General features: G+C 36.8%; 1 protein-coding gene across 1 annotated transcript in view; it reads right to left on the reverse strand.

Annotated features, from left to right (window-relative positions):
* LOC110377674 (cell adhesion molecule Dscam2-like) overlaps positions 1–19,841 on the reverse strand; it is a 135,452-nt gene that overhangs the window by 16,383 nt on the left and 99,228 nt on the right. Inside the window, exons 5-9 of the mRNA XM_064043237.1 lie at positions 12,135–12,296; positions 4,061–4,210; positions 3,752–3,869; positions 2,949–3,159; positions 183–393 (exon numbers count right to left, since the gene is read on the reverse strand). Coding sequence (XP_063899307.1) covers positions 183–393; positions 2,949–3,159; positions 3,752–3,869; positions 4,061–4,210; positions 12,135–12,296 — 852 coding nt within the window. The remainder of the gene's footprint in view (positions 1–182; positions 394–2,948; positions 3,160–3,751; positions 3,870–4,060; positions 4,211–12,134; positions 12,297–19,841) is intronic.

The raw sequence follows: 19,841 nt of genomic DNA on the forward strand, positions 1-19,841 counted from the left end.
TCCTGAAAGTACTTCAGGACTAGTAATAATATATTGTTTTAGGAGTGTGTACACACTGACCAAGCCACTCTTACGCCCACAAACTTTGTTTCAACAAAGTGCTCTTGAGATGCTCACAGCTGTTCCATCAAAAGATACTATGTAGGTATGTACTAAGAGTTTTTCCTTAAACATTTCCTTACCTCCGAGCCTCAGTTCAGCAGCAGCCTGAGCGCTGTCCAGGTCCCTCTCAGCGAAGCACTGGTACATGCCGCGATGTGCCCTCACCACGCCGTGCACTCTGAGGACTCGCTCCCCTCCCCCCACTGGCACTCCATCATGCAGCCACCTAACACGAGCGTCGCCACCTTCCACCGAGCAGTTGAAGGTCACTGAGCTGCCAGAGTTGGCTACCTGTAGAAGATTAAACATTTCAGAAAAATAACACTGTAAATGTAGGTTGTGAAATTAATTCTGACCACAAAAATTGCACATATTACATACATACCACACACATAAAAACCCTACTCCTGTATTCGATCCAGACCCAAAACAATTCAAATATTCCTCCTGCATTGTATATCCGGGTCAAGCCAATAGTCCACGCCCGTAGCGACAGGTGACAAAAAAGACGAATTAACCCAATTACCCCAACTGTTGGAACTCGATAAACACGCGACAAATACGAGCGAGTTCAAGACGATCCTTCGTGTTCGACTTCATGAATAATTCAGCAGGACATCACCTAGTGACTACGTCACGCGGCGTGTCGGCTCAAACTGGATTATTAGGGCTGCTAGCAAATGGTAGGGGCACGTGCCAAACTCTTTGATGCGTTGTTGGATTACTTCGATTCAATTATTTTTAGTTTTGTTGAGATATTTTGCTGGGTATGTAACTTAATTATACTTTCTTGGCACGAGGTATTTAAGTGCTTTTAGATAAGCATTCAAATAAATAACATTGTTAAGCCAAGCATACTGTGCCACATCTAGGTTAGTTCGAAAAGTATTTCTGTGAGCTTTGAATGTGATTTCGTATTTCTTGTGTAAATGTCCTACTATTGTTGTTAAGGGTTGGTATATTTTTTCGTAACGACCTATTCTTATACAGTATCATGGAAGTATATTATAGTATACATATACCAACATAGTCTGGTTCCTGAGGATGCAAGAGAATGGCTTACTCTCTGTCGGGACGAGGCAATAAGGAAGTGAGCAAGGAAGTCATAGTATAGCCTACAGATAGTTAAGAAAATCTCTCCGTTCCAAAGGTTTGTATCCCTGTGCCGATTGTGTCGGTGACAGCCCTGCGACCGGGATATTGGCTGGGAACGCTATTCAACATAGTACGTGAATAATTTATTGTTATGGTCAAACATATATACGTTACATACTCTGGGGCTTAGTAGCCTGGATAAACTTAGTAGCACTATGAGATATACGGCGGATACACTTAATGATTAGGTAATAAAAATAGAGAGAAAAATGTTTAGTAAGTAATAATATTTATTTATACTTTGTAGTGAGAATATGCATAGCTTGTAAAGTTATGCTACAGTTACTTGTACCCTAATCAAGTGAAGTTCGGTTGTTTTAAGTTCATCAATTTCTGAGCCGAGAGCTATTACCAAACTTTTGATCTAAGATAAACTAATGAAAACACTTTTGTTGAGTTCTTAATCAAATTATGTACAAGCAATATTTACTTGTGAATTAAATTACACGAATCAAGCTTGCTTTATTAAATTTGATGGGCTGCGTACCCAGAATTAATTAAAATCCAGAGTAAACGTTTTATATCTGAAACAATACTCTATGGACTGTCTGCTAAGATATTGAAGTGTAATTGTTGTTTTGACTTGTGTTTACTTATAGTTCTAAAGTGGCTTCGGTCATTTAATTATTTCAAAGTCAAGTTTTTTTCTTTAAAATACCTTGTATGACTTTCAAGGCCTCAGACATTTTAGTTTTTAGTATTATGGAAAATATTCACGAGTGCATTGAAACTGTGCGTATTGTTCAATCCTATTGTCTGTCAGTCGTTCAATGTTCAAGTTAACAGTTTTACATTTTTTTCCATACAACGCATTCCCAGAACATTAAAAATAGACGAGTAAATCGTGTCATTCAATCCGAGCGCTTGCAGCGAGCCGTCCGTAGTGGAACATACAAACATTTTAAATATCCTCTGTATTTTATATCGAACAGAGAATCGCTCGAAATCTAATAAATGTTAACGAATTTTACATGGAATATTAATTAATGTTCTACAATTTCCACGTTTTATGCAGCGGTTAATTCGAAAAAAGAATGATGCTGCTGAAAATTCAGTTATTTCAACGTATAATTCCACTTTGAATTGGTTCAGAGTCTAGGATATTTCGATCAAAATGTTTTTTTTTTATTCATGTGCAATGCAAGTTAACTAAACCGATTTATAAATGAATGCAAAATATTGATTTCCAATAGAGAAAACTAGTAGAATTGAACACAGTGTTCCGCTTGCACAAACAGTGCGGGCAACTTGTCTATATTCGATGAGCGAGCGCGCCGGGATCACATCGCGCTATGTGTCTCGTCTGCTCTGTGATCTGAATACTTATTTTTCAATTTTTGCAACGTCACCCGCCGCTGACGGGAATTTAGCTCCTCCAAATACAGATGCTGGGACGTTCGGGACAATTGTGTTTTCTGTTAGCCATCCTTATGTAATAAAAGGAAATGTTCAGAGGTTATTCTTGGCCTGGAATATACGCTGTTTATTTTCTGACAAGTCGGTATAATGCGATCGAGCTGTGCGAATTGGTCACGTTCTAAACGTAGAATGTCTGAACATGATGTGAAAGTATTGGCGGATTAGTATGAGCGTTTTAGCACTAAGTTCTATTCAGTTAAACGTAAGTACGTGAGAGACGGTGACGGAAGAAGAAAATTCAGTGGCATATTTATTCACGGTTCGAAGCTTACCTGCAGCTGAGGATGTACACTAACAACCAGCCTGGATCTGACCCTGAGCCTGGCATCCCGTCGCTGTTCCCCGAACTGGTTGTGAGCCCTGCACGTCCACACGCCGCCGTCAGACAGCTGGGCGCGACGGATGATCAGAACTTGGTCTGACACCGATATCCTGATGCTATTGGAAACGGGGCTTAGACGACCATTTGAGTGGCGGAACCAGCTGAAAAAAAGTATACCGTGACTATCACAAAAAATATTTATGTATTTATCCCTACTAATATTATAAATGTGAAAGTTTGTGAGGATGTATGGATATATGTTTGTTATTCTTTCACGCAAAAACGGCAGAACCAATTTGGTATGTAGATAGGTGATACCCTGGATTAACACATAGGCTACTTTAGACTGAAGCCGCTGGCAGAAGCTAGTAAAACGATAAAAATGTCGTCACAATAAACAGTAGGTATCAATACTATGAGTTTAGGTAAGCAGTTTATGTGTGAAGTAATCAAACACGTGTAAATTATTTTTGGCTCTTACGAAGGACGTATTTTAGTAATACATTTATTCTAGTCTGCCTAAACAGCTGCCCGTCGGGGTGGGAATCTCGCCAAGTCGGGTTTCTTACTACAGCAATCTTTCATGAAACATTTTCCTTAAAATATAGATGAATGATTTCCATTTGATCAACGAAGTACTTTCGTTTGCTTTTGCACAACAAAACACCCTTCAAATTATTGTTGCCCAGCTGTGAAAGCTAGGATTTAGGTGAAAAAAAACTAAGTTAACCTTAGTGATGCAATATGACTTACCTATATGTCGGTGGGGGGCTTCCGATAGCACAGCACACAAGTCTGATGTCTCCGCCTTGGGGAACCATTTCGTCTTCTGAAACCGACAGCATTCGCGGTGCCATACTTGAAGAGGCATCTGAAAAAAAAACATTCAAATGCCCACTAGCTTCGAACCGATATTGAAAACAAATAAGCGAAAAATTCTAAAACACATTATATACTCTCTGTTGAGCTCCATATAATCATTTTACGATTAATGGCTTTTTAAGAATGTCTCAAAGGCGAGTCGTACTATTTCAAATTGACCATATTTTCCTCTATACTCACGTGACACGGTGACCATAGCCGAGGGACTCCGCCGCTTGTCCCCCGTGAGCGCGTGCTGCGCCTCACAGGAGTACGAGCTCACGTCATCAGGGCGCGCGTCCCGAACCACCAGGATGTCGCTGCGACTGCCTCCCACGATGTACCGACCACCTAGGACAAGTAGACAATGTTACTTAGTGTGACTGTGATCAGTGGATTATACGGGGGATCAAATCGCATACAGAATGCCAGTTTAACAGTAAGATGCTACGGTTAAAATCACGTTTCTCGTGAAATAAACCAGGCACGAAGTCAAGTAGGTAGGTTCTGTCTTATGGCAAAAATTCTTCAGCAAACATGTACCAACCTTTCAAATCGTTAAGACCAACATCATTTATACCCCATTCATTTCGTGAATTGCATCAGAAATTTAGAAATTATGTTCTAAGTTTCCGGGTGAACAAATTGAACAAAAGGGCAATCGCTGCTTATACGCCGTCCGTCTGTTTGTCCGGATAACAACGTGCGGGTCAAAGCACGGCGCACACAAACAAGCTTTCTATTTGATTAAACTGCAGCATTCGCTTTCGATACATCCATCAACATCCTACTACCGCTACTACTGGGAACTGGAAATGACATACAATAGACACGGATTCCAGGAATGGACGACGTACATTGTACATACATAGGTACTTTGAAAGTAAGATTGTGCAGAAGGAACACTTCGGAAAAATGTAACAATTTCGGTGATGGTGGTTCTTAAGATCTTAGGTTAATTTATTTTGTCCTTAGTTGCATATAGGTAATCGGTTTAGCCGTCAAAGTTTTATTGCTCTCATATCATTTTCTTTATCAATAGCCATAGTTCTGTTATATGATTATAGATTCGATGAAGTACCATTGTTTGGTATGCAGCTTCAATAAAGTGCATCTTGCTATAAAACTAAAGATACCTATCTAAACTTGAAGTTCCCCTTTATCCTTTCATTCGTTTCTCCGTTCAAACGAATTAGATGGCGCAAGTTTATGACGGAGGAGCTTCTGAAACCGTTTTATGTATAAGGTAGTAAAACGCTCATGACTTTGAAATTAGGAGACAACTTCGATCGAGTGCACTTACCCATTTATAGCGCGGGGTGACACCATTTGACCGACGCGACGTACCCTCGTGACGGACACTCGCACACAAATGCCTTTGTGACTTACAACGAATAATATACCCGTAGGTGTGTAATATCCATATAGATAGAAAGCGCTTTCTGGTGCGGTGAAATGAAACTTAGTATGTTACGGGAGAGCAAAGGAGAACAACGGACGGTCATGTTTATAAAGCGGTGTTTTACTTAAAATGGGTGGTTGAATGAAACTAGGATTATTTTTGGAAGTAAGTAGGACCATACTTGAATAGTTAATCAGAGTTTTTAGTCGTTTAAAGTCTAATTACATTCTTAAAATAAATTCTTAGAATATTTGTGGGTTCACAAGATGTTATTACATATGTATATAGGAAATAATATTTAATGAATTATTTTAAATATAACTATTATTTTTTTGATTTTACTTACAAGTTGCAACTATTTATATTATAAGTCCTTTATTTCTCAATATTAACTAAAAAAAAACACAAATTAATTCAACTCAATACCCACCTATAAAAAACAAATTGTCAGTAAAGTCACCTCTAGCGCTCGGTCGCGACTTCGCGAGCACTTGTGTGCCGGAGCGTACGGCATCTCGACGCGCCGTTTACGATCAGATAAGTTTGAAGCGAGACTTTTTCAATGAATTCTAAATGGCGCGACTACCTCGGCCATCCCTTCGCTCGAGCGCTTTGTTTCTCGATTGTACATGTTAACTGATCCAGTCGATACTATTGTTACTCTGTTTGGCTTTTTAGTTTTTAAATGAAGTTTTTTTTTGTATTTATAATTTGTTTTGAAGTGGGAGCTTAGAACAAAAGTTGGAGTTAATTATGATAAGTTTTCTGGTACGCATTTCCAACTTTTTTGTCAGCTGATTCAGATAAGTTTGCGGAGAAATTACAATAATTTGAAGTACCAAAAGCAACAATCGTGTCACAAGATAAACAAATACCTACCTATTTTATTTTTACCCAAAAAATGTAAAATGTATTATGTTCCAACAATGCCTTAATTACAACGTGTCAAAAAGAAAGCAAGTGCCTCCTTCAAAATTATATAAAAATAATTGCTCGGTTCCCCTTCCTGAGTACAATTGTATCAGTGCTTACCTTGTGACGCCACAATGCATGACGTCACCTTGTCCGACGGCGCGGAACACTATAACGAAGTTTTAATTAACGCGCCCTTTTGAGCCCTTTGTTTGTAAATATTATTGATTGTCAGCACAATAAAATAAACTCGTAACTGTGCTGTGTGAATGGAAAATTACGGTTTTACATTTTCATACGCAAAGGGAATATAGGTAGTAAGTGAATGTTAAAAAGTTATTATCTCATACAAATAAAGGGAAACTCGGAGCGTAAATGTTTGATTTCACCAATTATTGTTTTTAAGATTAAGTAAATTAATAGATTGAACCGCTACAAACTTTATCAACTAAAGTAAGAATATTAAACTTTAGCGGACTGGAAAAATAACATCAAGTAAGTAACAAAAACAAGTAGATTTATTGTAATTGTTTAACTTTCAATAACTCTTGCTTGTATAAACATTTCGATTTAACTTTAATCAAGTTAGGATAACTTGCAGATAAAGCAAGTTATTGTCTTGGGAACATTGTATTCATGGTTTCTGACACTCGTTTTGAAGAAATTACTTTTTTATACTAAAGGAGAGTCATGAATATCAATTTATTATTTAAATTAGTTTCTTTGAGAAATTTAATTAAGCAGAGACAGAAGTGGGCCATGAACAACAAGAAAACTCACTCTTGAATAAAATAAGAAAGTCTTGATTTACTTTTAATTTCGTTCTGCAACTTGTTAAATTACTTTTAAGAGAATAATTTTATGGTAAATTTTGTAAAGTGTCTGTCATGGCGGGCGATGTCGCTCTGCTGTTTAAACGTTTCTGTCACAATTTATTTTCAACTGTTGGCTGGCTACAATAAAATATTTTTAGTACTAATTAATTACATTAATGAAATTGAAATATTGTTTTTTGTAAGAAGGTAACTTGTATCATATATAAAATTACAATATGGTCCAAAATATTTTCTTTTAAAAAGAAAAGAGCATTTTTTCTTAAGGAAACACTAAACCATCACCCCATTATGGATAAACAGCAACCATGGCATCCACATCGGCGGTAATCGAGCATCTCATACATTTTCCTCGATAACCCCGAACGTTCCGCAGCGGCCTCAAACACACAACTTCGTCCAGAAATTAACTGATCCTTTATCGCAGTCTTAACTTGTTTTATGTTCACTTTACGAACGGTACGTCATTCAAATAACCATAAAAGTGAATGTCTGAGCTGTTAAATGAATGTATATAGTTGTCTGAAGGAGACGCGATGGGTTACGCGAGATAAGCTGCCGGAGCGGCTGCTACAACTCGATAAGGCTACAAAAAATACACTAAAAGCCAAGATGTTACCTTTTTAATTTGACTTATGTAAACTTAGCGGTTTATGCCACTTGAGGGGAATATTTAATAGGTTTTGAATTTTTATGATTAAGGGTTAGGGTTTAAGAAAATCAAATCATTTAGATTAGGATGAAAAAGCTGGTGATTTCAAAGATGGAAATACGATTAGTATAAATTGCACGTTGGCAAAAGTGTTTTTTTCAACCGACTTCAAAAAAAGGAGGAGGTTCTCAATTCGGCTGTATTTTTTTTTATGTTTGTTACTCGATTTCTCAAAGACGCCTGGACCGATTTCAAAAATTCTTTTTTTATTTGAAAGGGTATGCTTGTCATTTGGTCCCATCGTCATCAGGTCAGGATCTGATGATGGAAACCCTGAGAAATCGAGGGAAACCTTCGAAAGTTGTAAGCATACTTAGGGTAAAAACTTGACATTCAGGTGCATGCCTGAAAGCACTATTCAACAGTGACGGTTTGAAGCTGACCTGATGATGCAGACCAGAGAGTTTCGAGGGAACTCGACAACTGAATATGTAAACTACCTCGTGTTTGGGCTTATATTATTTGTATTGACGAGACCTTTGCAACAGTGCAGGTTTGGAGCTGACCTGATGATGGAGACCAGAGAAGGTCGAGGGAATTCGACAACTGAATATGTAAAATACCTCGTTTTTGGGCTTATATTCTTTGTATTGATGAGAACTTTCCACATATATGGATAGTGACAACTATTCGTATCACTGAAAAGTTGTAAATAAAAAACTTTTTTACAAAAAAAATAAACCGACTTCCAAAAACACTAAAAAGTAAAAAAAAAAACGAATTTTAGGTGCATCGGCCTAGAAGTCGGTGGCAAAATTAACTTAGTAACATCCATTAGACACCGACTTCTAGGCCGATGCACCTAAAATCGTTTTTTTTTACTTTTTAGTGTTTTTGGAAGTCGGTTTATTTTTTACAATATTTTTTATGTAGATACGTAAATACTTCCCAAATCCCTACTATTCTAACGCACAAAAATTCGTCCAAAGTAGCAATACATAGAATACATTGGCTGTTTATTTTGCGGAAAGTAGTAAAACTGAGGGAGATGTGTTAAATGACGCTTGTACTAAACGAGCTCACTCATCATGTATTGTAGAGATTAAACCACGCGGCTCACTGAATCAGGCTTCATCTCACATAATTTAGGCAACATCAAGTAAATATAATTATGTAACCTTTTACAATGTGGCATAATGCTAAGTATCTATCAATACCAAAAATCTAGAGGTACCTATGCTAACCTAACAAAGCAGAACCTGAACTTTCAAGTTCCAACAATCTGAAACTTCATCACAGCAAACAAGCCGAAATTCCGGCACAATATCTCAGACTCACCGGTAACCCGAGACAATTATTCAAACCCGCAGCTGACAAACAATAAATAAATGTGAAGAATGGCGCGTGCCGTGTCCCGGTGAGTTCTCCAAGTGGCGGATATTAAATCAGGCGCGCGGCTAATCTGCATAAACGCCCGGCGAGCGCTGCATCTGTCACGCCTCACTAGATGCGGCAAATTAGCCTTTTTGTTTCACTCCTACAAGTTTCTACTAAGTGCTGCTAAGATGTATAAGATTAAGTTTGAGAAAAAATGTGGAGTAGAGCTAGAATGAAGATAAAAACTACTTCATTTTAATTGGCATTTTTTAAATGTGTAAGTAAATGCGCCGTGATATTCAAGTTGTCTGTTAAGCGTCTAGTGCCGTAACCAAAACTTACTAATTAACTTAAAGTCCCGCACAAAATGGATCATTAAGCAAATCGCTTCCAGCAGAAGCTGCACAATTTTATCTGTTTAAGCAAAGAGTAGTAATTCGTCGCAACTGCATCAAAAGCGAACATTAAACTTGCATTAGCGGCGCTTAACTTTTACGTAAAGTTTGAATCTTATTGCGCCGCGCACCGACTATTGAGAAAAGTTCTCTATTCAATTTGTACTGTTCTTCTTTATTAACGGACTGTGCAAAGAATTCAGTAGAACCGTGGAATGCTAATGTGCAGTAACTGCTGGCTGACACAATGAATTCCTACGCTTTATATGAGACTTAATATCTACGCAAATCTTGAACAAGACAAGAAAAAATGTACAAGTATATTTTATTGCTTTGATACGTTCTTTTGTTGAAGACAAAGGACTGGAAACGTAAACAAGGTTTAATGAAACACTCAGAGCCCATTAACGAAAAGTAGGTGACTTTGTTCTGCTTACTGATTCTCGGAAGAGATGTTAAGTTATCGGCTCTCGGGAGACGGATTAGCAGTCAGTGTTTACTGAACAGACAACTTTGTTATTATTGGAAAGGTCTTTGTCTCGACATTGGATGAAACTAATTATACGTGATGATAAATCGGAAATATAGCGTCATAAGTGTACTTGATTGGTAATAACCTTAAACTGAACGCTTCAAATATTCTTCTTTTATGCCATTATAATCCACTAAAAGAGTTCTTGCGTTGGAAAGTAAAATGTCCTTAAAGTTTTAAGAACTTACATTATGCAGGCAATCCTCTATTCTGACGGTTTCAGTTTCAAACTATATTCCTCATTAAGTTTGGTCTTCTTATCATTGATTGATGCTCCTACAGTTTCCCTCATCCCGCTGCATCATCCTGAAGGACTGTCGAGTTCAGTGAGCCGCGCTGATACCACACGTATTAATTAGCGTTATCTTTTGCACGATTATTAGTTCAGTAGACAATACCAACCGCTGGGATAATCCTGTAATATTCACTGATTGTGGGAAAATTATGTTATCTGATTTTGAGAATCATTTGACGGCACTAAAGATTTTGATACGGGGACTAGAAGCCCGCTTAATTTTGTTTTTGGATAGGAAAAATCGATCTGGTATAATATCTTCAGACAATAAGTTTAACCGGTAATAACTTAGGTATTAGTAATAAATTAAAGCTATTTCAACGCTACCTATATCACACGATCTTAAGAGCCGTCATATTAATTAAGATATTTGGGCCAAAGACGGACTTAGTCGATAATTGTGTAACGCAGCACTCACTCGCCGGTGTCGACCCTTACCGTGCGCAGTCGGCTAAATGGACATTTTAGTGGCCTTTTTGTGAAACTGTTTGTGTTTCGCTGCTCGACGAGATAAAGCCGAGATGCTGTCTATTTAGATTTAAAGATTGCTTACGCTTCGTTATTATCTCGCGGAAGTTGTAACAGTTAACAGAAGGAGATTGTTTACATTTATAACAGTGCACTCGGCAGATGAGCGGAAAAAACAATGTTAATTGCTTTCGGCCCTTCTTAATGGAAAATATTGTAAACCAAAGTTAAGAGATTTTCCTTGTAAAGATAACAGAGATTATGTAAACGCAGCATGAATAAAAATAAGCAGGAAAGATGAACACAAAATGCCAAAACCGCAGAACATTAACAAAAGTTCGTGAACAAATATAACTTGATCTCAAAAAACAATCTCCCGGAAAAATGTCCAAGAAGTTGAATGAGTCATTACCTCGAGGAGTAATCGAAAAAGAGCGGAAGCGTCCGTAAATGAAAACATTAATCGAATTTTCTGGTTCTAATCGAGAAGTCGGAACTCATAAAGCAAGTTCAAGTCCCTTGTTCCTGTCGCCGGCAGCCGCGCTACACTCGGATTAACGAAAAATTCTTAATTTTCTCCTTTCGAAGCAATAATCGGCCGTTTGGCCCGCTCGCTGAAATTAATTTCGATTTTATAAGGTCCACGTCGCTATTGTTGGAAACTTTCCAGACGAACGTATCTACTGGGAGTAGAGGACGATGCTATTGGGAAACATGTTTGACAGCAATGAATTCCCTTGTTTGGAATCAATAAAAACATTCTCGGATTGTAAATAAACATAAAAACTTTGGCGCCTATTACTCAATTCATTTATATTATTTTCTGATAAAAATAAAAAGTTTTATCGAATTCTGAATCATATTTGACGGGCTGCTGAAATTCTTCAGATTTATGATTACAATAACAGAACTCAAATACTTTTGTTGATGATTGAAATTCACGAATCCCTTGTGTTCAATGTTATTTTCTCTATATTTACAGAGAATAGTTTGCTTAGTAAAATTGATATCACTGATAATTTAAAACTTTCTATTTCAGACATAATTTAAACAGTAGGTATATTTTTAACTATGTAACAAATTTTGTTTTATAACTTCAATGTATGTATACTAGATGTATTTCAGTAAAATAAACACGCACATTTAAACTATTTTTAGAAGTTATTAATGATCGATTTTCAACTTTAAGTTGCACATTATTAACCGGCAGAAAAACTTTACTAATAATTATGGTGGACACAAATGATCTCTTTAATACGTACTTCATAGTATTTAATTCTTAATCTAGGCAGAATAAGGGCACATATACAAGGAATAATAAAACTAACGCAAAATGTTCAAAACATCAGGCGATCATGGACTTCATCGCTTCAATATTGTTTTCTTCATTTAAACCATTATCCACTTACCAGCTTCAGCAGCTAGTGGCTCCAGCACCACTCCGTCCTTGAACCATCGGGAGACGCTGACGTGGTTCCTCACGATGGACGGCACGGTGCAGGTGAGGAGTGCCGCCCCGCCGGCCACGCCGTGCGAAGACTGCACCCGCACGTCCCACGGGATGTCCATCACTGGAATATGAGGAGATGGTTAGGGGACGCTGGTGGGCAAATGATGGTGATAGAAATTTTTCGATCATTGTTAAACAAATAGTGAATGTTCTTTTTTTCATATTGAGCGATATTTATTGCCTTGTTTGAAAACCATGGCGTATAAGTAAACAAAATGCGAAAAAATATTTATCTCAAAGTTTATTTTAATATCAGTGTAGCCGTGATGAGTTTTACTGCACAATTTACTGTAAAACTATTTATTATGAAAATATTGCATGTGATAAAGTGCTGCCAAAATTTCCATCATAATTGCCTCATTTGTAAAAACAATCCTGATAATAAACCAAACAGAATCGGTAATTAATGTCTGGGAACAGCCGATCAGTTCATTAGCGTCATACGTATGTGTGTGTGTGTGTGTGTTACGTCACAACCAATACACGATGCAGGTTAGGTTACGTAACCGAGTACACAGAATTGTTATAATTACTGAGATATGCCAGAATCTAGGACAAATGAGATGCTCTTAGCTAAGTAAACAATGGAGTTGGAAAATAGAGGTTGGTTACTTAGATTAGTTCTCGACTGCTTAATTGGTTTTTGAACTTCGTAGCTAGCTAGCTCAATGACGAACAAACATAATTTTTTTAACAACCATTTGCTATTCAACTGCATGATAGTAAAAGCTGCAACAAAGGTTCTGCCTAACACACTTATGGGCCAAGTGTTGTCGCGTTACGTCACAAACGCAAACTCTATCAGCATAATCCTTTGATAGCTCTCATAGATCAGTGTGTCACTCATTATCCGACATCCCCCTCCCGGCCGCACCGCCTCCCCTCCCCCCGTAATGATGACATGACATCGAGTGACGTCATTAATTAAACGCGGCCCACGTCCAGCGGAATTGGGTTAGCGGTTACTGCATGCATCAATTATGTGTAGTTTGGACGCCCATTGTACGGTAGGCTTCCGAGTTTACGTAGGACCTAGTTACTTTATTGTTTAATAGTTCATAATGGGCTTTGCTGTTGTTTGGTGGTGAATAGACTACTTTGGAATACTTTGGAAGTTTGGAAATGGCAAAAAAAGTTTTTTTTGCATATATTCCTAGCTCTAGCTCTATTTTGTGATGACGTTCGTACTATTAAAAAAAAAACATGTTTATATGACGACCCACGACGAAAAAAAATATATCTGAAAATAAAAATCTCATTTTGCTGAAAAAGTTTCAGCAAAAAGACTAGTAAAATATTATTTTAAACGATATTTAATGTTATCTAGACACACGGCAGTGTGTCCGCCAAGTTCGAGCAAAAAAAGCGACACACCGGCCGTGGGTTATATTACACGAACCATTTCGGGCCAAATTCGACCCCCCTATAACTCAAAATCTATTTTATTTACGCGTATCAAATTTCTTGTATCTGTTGAGACCCCCTCACTTATCTAAAATACAAAATTTCATTAATATACCTATTGTAGGTCTTGAGATATTGACGTCAGAAAATCGCTATTTTTACTATACACTCACTGACTGACTCACTCACTCATCAAAAACCTAGACCACTTCCAATGGTCGTATTGACTTGAAATTTGGCATGGAGGTAGGTCTTTATGTCAAGGTAAAGGGAAAAATCTGAAAATGGCCAAGTGTGAGTCGGTTTCAAAATAATGAAGGTGTAAATTTATACCCCTAAGGAACTAAAACGAACTAAATTTATCTATATTTATAATATAATATATCTTCGAATGGTACAAAGGTGTGTATTTAGTCAAAGTAAAGTAAAAATCTAAAAACGGCCAAGTGTGAGTCACTTTCGAAAATAACGAATGTGTAACTTTGATCCACGAACATAATATATGATAACATGTCATGTCAGTCAGTTGGTAAATCTAGGCCATTTAGTTAATCTAGTTTATTTCTTTGTAAGAAGCATAGTGCATATTCAAAACTTAATAATAAGAAAACAATAAAATAAACAACCTTACAAAAATAAATGAAATCCCACCCAAAACAAAAATGTGAAAGACTGCCAAGTTCGATGAAATGGGAATACTTCGCCTATAAAAGAAGTGAGATCTGAATAAGTACCAAGTTCCATACACATACCTTAGTTAAAAATAGTTACTTTTTAATGATGTTACTTGGCAAGTTTTAATAGAAAATTAAATACTTGATTCATTGCGTTTAGTAGGTTTATAACAAGGTGTGTGACAACTTGCCAAGTAACATCATTAAAAAGTAACTATTTTTAACTAAGGTATGTGTATGGAACTTGGTACTTATTCAGATCTCACTTCTTTTATAGGCGAAGTATTCCCATTTCATCGAACTTGGCAGTCTTTCACATTTTTGTTTTGGGTGGGTTTAATAATACATTGTCAGTTTCAAACACACCATTTGTATCCAATGTTTTATTTTGTGAATTGCCTGAGACGAAGTAATATCTTTCAATAGATTAAACACATAAACTTGTATGATATAATTTATAAATAAACTGTACCTACATTCTTACAGACATTAGTCAAAAAAATAAATTGATCTAACAAAAGAAATACCACTTGTTTTTACAAGAATAAATAAAATAGTTCTAGTAGCTGACAGAGGTCCTAAACCCTGAAAATAAATATTTATATGTGTTTGGAGAGCAGGAATATTAGTCACGTATCAACAAGAAAGTTTAGCTCGTTGCGGGAAACAAGACAGATGGCTCTCACCTGATAACTGACGGACTTGTTTCTCACCAAAATGAAATGATAAAAACTTATTTACTATTTCTTATGATTTCTCGTAAATAACACTAAATTCGACATTATCGGATTCAGCAATAGGGACTCTTCACGACTTATCGTTCGACTTTAAAAGACAAGATTACTCTATTATAAAGTTCCACTTTATGTAACAGACGCAATTTTATTGAAACATATACAGGCCAGTGTCAGTCAAATAAAAACTTAGTCGACCATTCAAATAGCAAAACAAATAATAAAGTACGATATTAGTATTACTAGTTGTTTCTGTGTGTCTGTAATATCAAACTTTTTAGCAAAAAATATCGTTAATACGATTATGTAAGTAATAAAATAGTTTTCTCAGCATCAATTTTACTTTATGGACAGACAGACATATTAAGCTGCTAGAATATTTTTTTGCTTCTATATTTCCCTAGTTCTAATAGATTTTCGTTTACTGCAGTAGGTACAAAGAAGTGTTAACGTTTGCTTTGAAGTGGTATTAGAAAAATCTGTAACAGTGTGTAATCGGATTGCTCCGGCGGTTCCATACTAATCCAATTATACGAGCTGAAGGTGAGGCGGCGCGCCGGGAATTCTGTTTTGCTGTCTGTCCTGACTTCAGTCATCATAGACGTTAGTTACGTTTGGTTGTGGCTATCTCATCAATGTTTTAGGTAGGTTTATCAGATTTTAAAATGCGTATGTCTTTTTTTTGTAAGTTTTCATACACACTCTGTAACATATACGTTAGGTAATACCGAACACCAAATAGCTAACATTGTTAATCTAAGTAAAAATAACAAAAAATGTTATAATTATTCTGTAATATTGGATTGTTTACAAGATTCAAAATCACGATTAAACTGGCAGAACTCAAGGAAACAGATAAGGCATTATCTCACCGTCTGTCAGTCAGGCTATAATCAGCTTACCCCAATTCGTCGTCAGCAGTGCGGAAACCATGAAATTAATTAAAACTCCAAATTGAAACAGAAGCGAGTAATGCGTGGGTGAGGTGACAGCAATCAGGTAGCACATTAGTGGAGGATCCCAGGAATTACCCTCCTCACGCCGTGGGTGCCAAGAGATGTGACACACAATTATTTATATTGTTTCTACATTTTCTTGTTTTGCTGAAAAGGCATTTATTTGTTTGCAACTTGGCTTTGATTTACTGTTATCTATAGGTTTACATGTAAATATTTAAATGGGTATATGTTCATCTTTTCTTTAACATCAGAAATTTTGTCTCGAGCAATGCATTCTGATCTGTAAAAGTTACTGAGATTATTAAAATACTTGAGTTAAGTGCAAAAAATAGTTATCAGATAAAGAGGACAATGTGTCAACATTTCCCTTAATCCTGCATCATCCTTCACGTGCCCAATTAAGGCCACATAAACAAAGCAGTCAGTCAAAAATAATAAGATGTCACGGCCCACTCGCGGGAGATCCGGCGGTAATGAAATCCGCGGCGAGTCCGCCTTGAATAATAAACATCCACCGGACTGTGATTTCCCTCGCCGCCGATGCTTGCAAACAAAATGTTGCTTAACTGAAGCATTAGTCTGTCAAGCAAATGAGTATGATACTGTATCGCGCAGCCAATTATCGCTGCGGTGGAACTCCAGCTGTTTCGTTTTACGAGGTAGATCTCTGGGCGGTCGTTACCAACTGTATCTACATACAGCGGTGGAAGATACAATTTAAATTGTCTGTTTTGTATTAAGGTGCGTTATAAACTTGATGTATGGACTGCTGAATGATCTTATTAGAATATGTTGGTGTATTAACTACATTTAATGTGATTTATCGTTTGATAAAATTAATTGATGTTTAGGATAATTTTTAAAGAAGATGCATATTTTATTTTCGATGACTATATAAAAAGTAATTTCGGGACCTTTGGGCAACAGTACTTAGTTGTGTTTTCCCCATAAAAATTGTATTTATAGATATATTGCTATGATATACAAATATCAAACATCATCTAAAAATATCTTAAAAATATCTTTTCTGATCGCGTGCACCTTTTTATCTCGGGCCAGTCAAAGTACAATGACTTTTATGGATAAAGCAAAAGGGTGAAGATGGAATTATTTCTTACGAAAACAGATGCTTCAAAACGACTTTTATCCGTGAAATGAGCAAGGAATCTTTTGCTACAAGGACCCATCAATTGATTGGATTACGAATTGTGGAAACGAGTGTTAATCTTTTTCTAACCGAGTTTGAATAAACATTGAAATGCCGCCAGAAAAAAAGCGAACAGATTTGAAATTGGAATTTTCTGTAATCGGCTCTTCGCGATTTATTCTTACCGGATAAAAATTCAATACTTCATTTCCTGAATGGGCGCTTGTGAAATCGGTTTCTTTAATTAATTTCTTTTTGTGCGACATCAAAGCCGCCTAGTTGTTTGTAAATTAAAAACGTGTTTTCTGCCGTACTCCGAGGATTTACTCCATAAACAAACTCGATTAATTTTTGTATAAGAAATAAATAGATTTTATAAGACCAGTTTTCTTCCTGCAAAGGAGCAACGCTTTTTTTAATTATTCATAATATTTATTGGGTTCTGTTTCGGGAAAACAATAGGGTTGCAGGAAATTGAATTTGTGGTGGGCGGAGAGACGCTAGCACGGTGAAGGCGTTTACTTGTACATGTTTTATTTCGAGGCGTTATGTGAGCCGGGATTATAAGATGTTTTAATAAAATATATTACGGCTATTAGAAACCGTGTCTTAACTTACAAAGAGAGCACGTACATGACATGTACTATACGTTATAAAGTTATTTCCGTAATATGAAAGCTATGCACATCTCCATGCCTCGCCCCTATAATCTTATGGGTTTGTAAACGTTTATAGCGCAGTCCCCCTCACTTACCGCGGGTACTCCATTACGATACGGGGCCATTAAGGTTGCTAACGATAAAAGTTCTATTAGAAAACGCTTAGCTATTTGTGGATAATGCGCGAACAAATAACTGCGGAATATTGCACGACACAACTTAAACAATTCTTGATAATGGTCGGTTAAGTAACTAAGTTATAAATTATCGTGCTGCAATCAAATTTAAACAAGTAATTTAAAGTTTAAACTGCTATAGATGATGTCTTATTTTCGAATCAGGCTTCGTCGATTACAAAAACATTCAGAATTGGAAATAGTTTAAGTCCTCATTTGTATGTAATAGAATTGTTCCCGCGTAACGATCAGAGAACCATAACTGCCTCATACATATTCAAACACTATACAAAAGAAATCCCAAAAGGTTTCCTCATATTTTTACGACATGGCGACGCGAAGCTGCATACAAATACTAAAATCATAACTACAAAAGCCGAAATAAGGTGCTATACAGACAATAGTAGATTTTACCTCAAAACTTGGCGGACATCGTAATGTATGTAAAGCGAGCAGCAATAAGGAACATCTGGCGGGGCATTACAGCGGACCGTCGACTTTCCGACTAATTAACTTTTCTCGAGGAAATGTTACAAAAACTCCACTTAACATTCTAATCACATTTTTTTCAGTGAATAATAAATTTGGTTAAGTTCAATACGAAGTTGAAATGTGCGGTCAGTGAGTTAGGACTGGTTTACAGATGCTTTTTTTTCGTAACAATAACTTGGTAATGGCTGTTTCGGAATTGTTTATTACCTGCCCTTTGGTTGGAACTTCGCGGAATAATAAATTGTATTATGAATACATGTATTACTTTTGTGAACTGTATTTGGCATTTTCGTTTCAGTCATAACAAACTTTTGCGTTTAATAATTTGTTTGCTGCTAGGTATATGTCTACCAGATATTTTACCCAAGTACCTACATCGTTATTACTATTTTCCTCGCAGACTACAACTACAAACACAACATTGCTAACCATTGCAGCTGCTTTATGTGAACGATATCAAAATGTGATCAGCATTCCTCTGTCGAGTGGTGTTCGCTGTAACAACTTATCGTATAAACTATACTAGCTTATAATTTATTTCACTGGGTTTCTATGAAGTGTTTGCAGCCATTGATTAAAGTGAAAGTGGCTCTCACAGAGTTACTAGGACACTTTTTAGAAAGAAACAGTATTTTCATCAAATAGATAGGTTTCACAATTACGATTCACACATTGCCTTATACTCGTAAAACTAGGGCAGTCTCATTAAATCCTTACTCTCATACAATCTCGAAATGACTCCTCTCTCCCCGCAGCGTGACTCCGCCACACACAGCTACACACAGTCATACACAGCTACACACAGCTAGACAGGGCGCACATCGGCCCTCAGCCCTTACGTGACAGTTGCTTAGTGCGCGCACCCTTCAGGCCACGGAACAAAAGCCCTTTTTACTGAACAGCTGGAGGGCCATTAATTCCACTCCCAGCAGAAGGACTTTTGGAAAACGCTCAACTTCATTTGTTTAGTCCCAGTTATAAAGCGGGATTATGTTTTGTGTAATTTCAATAAAGTCCCAAGTTTAGAGCGCTTTGATTTACTAAACCATTATTCGGATATCATTTCAGTAGTGTCAATAAAATTGTTCTCAAACGACTCAAAGATTGTTCATTACATTCGTTTCTGAGATATTAATTTGAATAGCATTCAGGTTTTCGTTTGCTCTCTTCTGTAATAGATGTTTAATATAAGGCTTTTGCTTGCTTTAAAAGACCTTTAGGTTGCTGAGGTAATTAAAATTAATTAAATATTCGTTACGGTATCTCCAAGCTTCCAGACATGAATTAGAGAGGTTTGCTTGAAAGAACTGCTTTAGTTCAGACGAACTTAAATAAGGTTAGCAATAAAACGTAAATAAAGC

Source organism: Helicoverpa armigera, chromosome 3 (assembly GCF_030705265.1).
Source record: "Helicoverpa armigera isolate CAAS_96S chromosome 3, ASM3070526v1, whole genome shotgun sequence".
In the NCBI taxonomy this organism is placed as follows: domain Eukaryota; kingdom Metazoa; phylum Arthropoda; class Insecta; order Lepidoptera; family Noctuidae; genus Helicoverpa; species Helicoverpa armigera.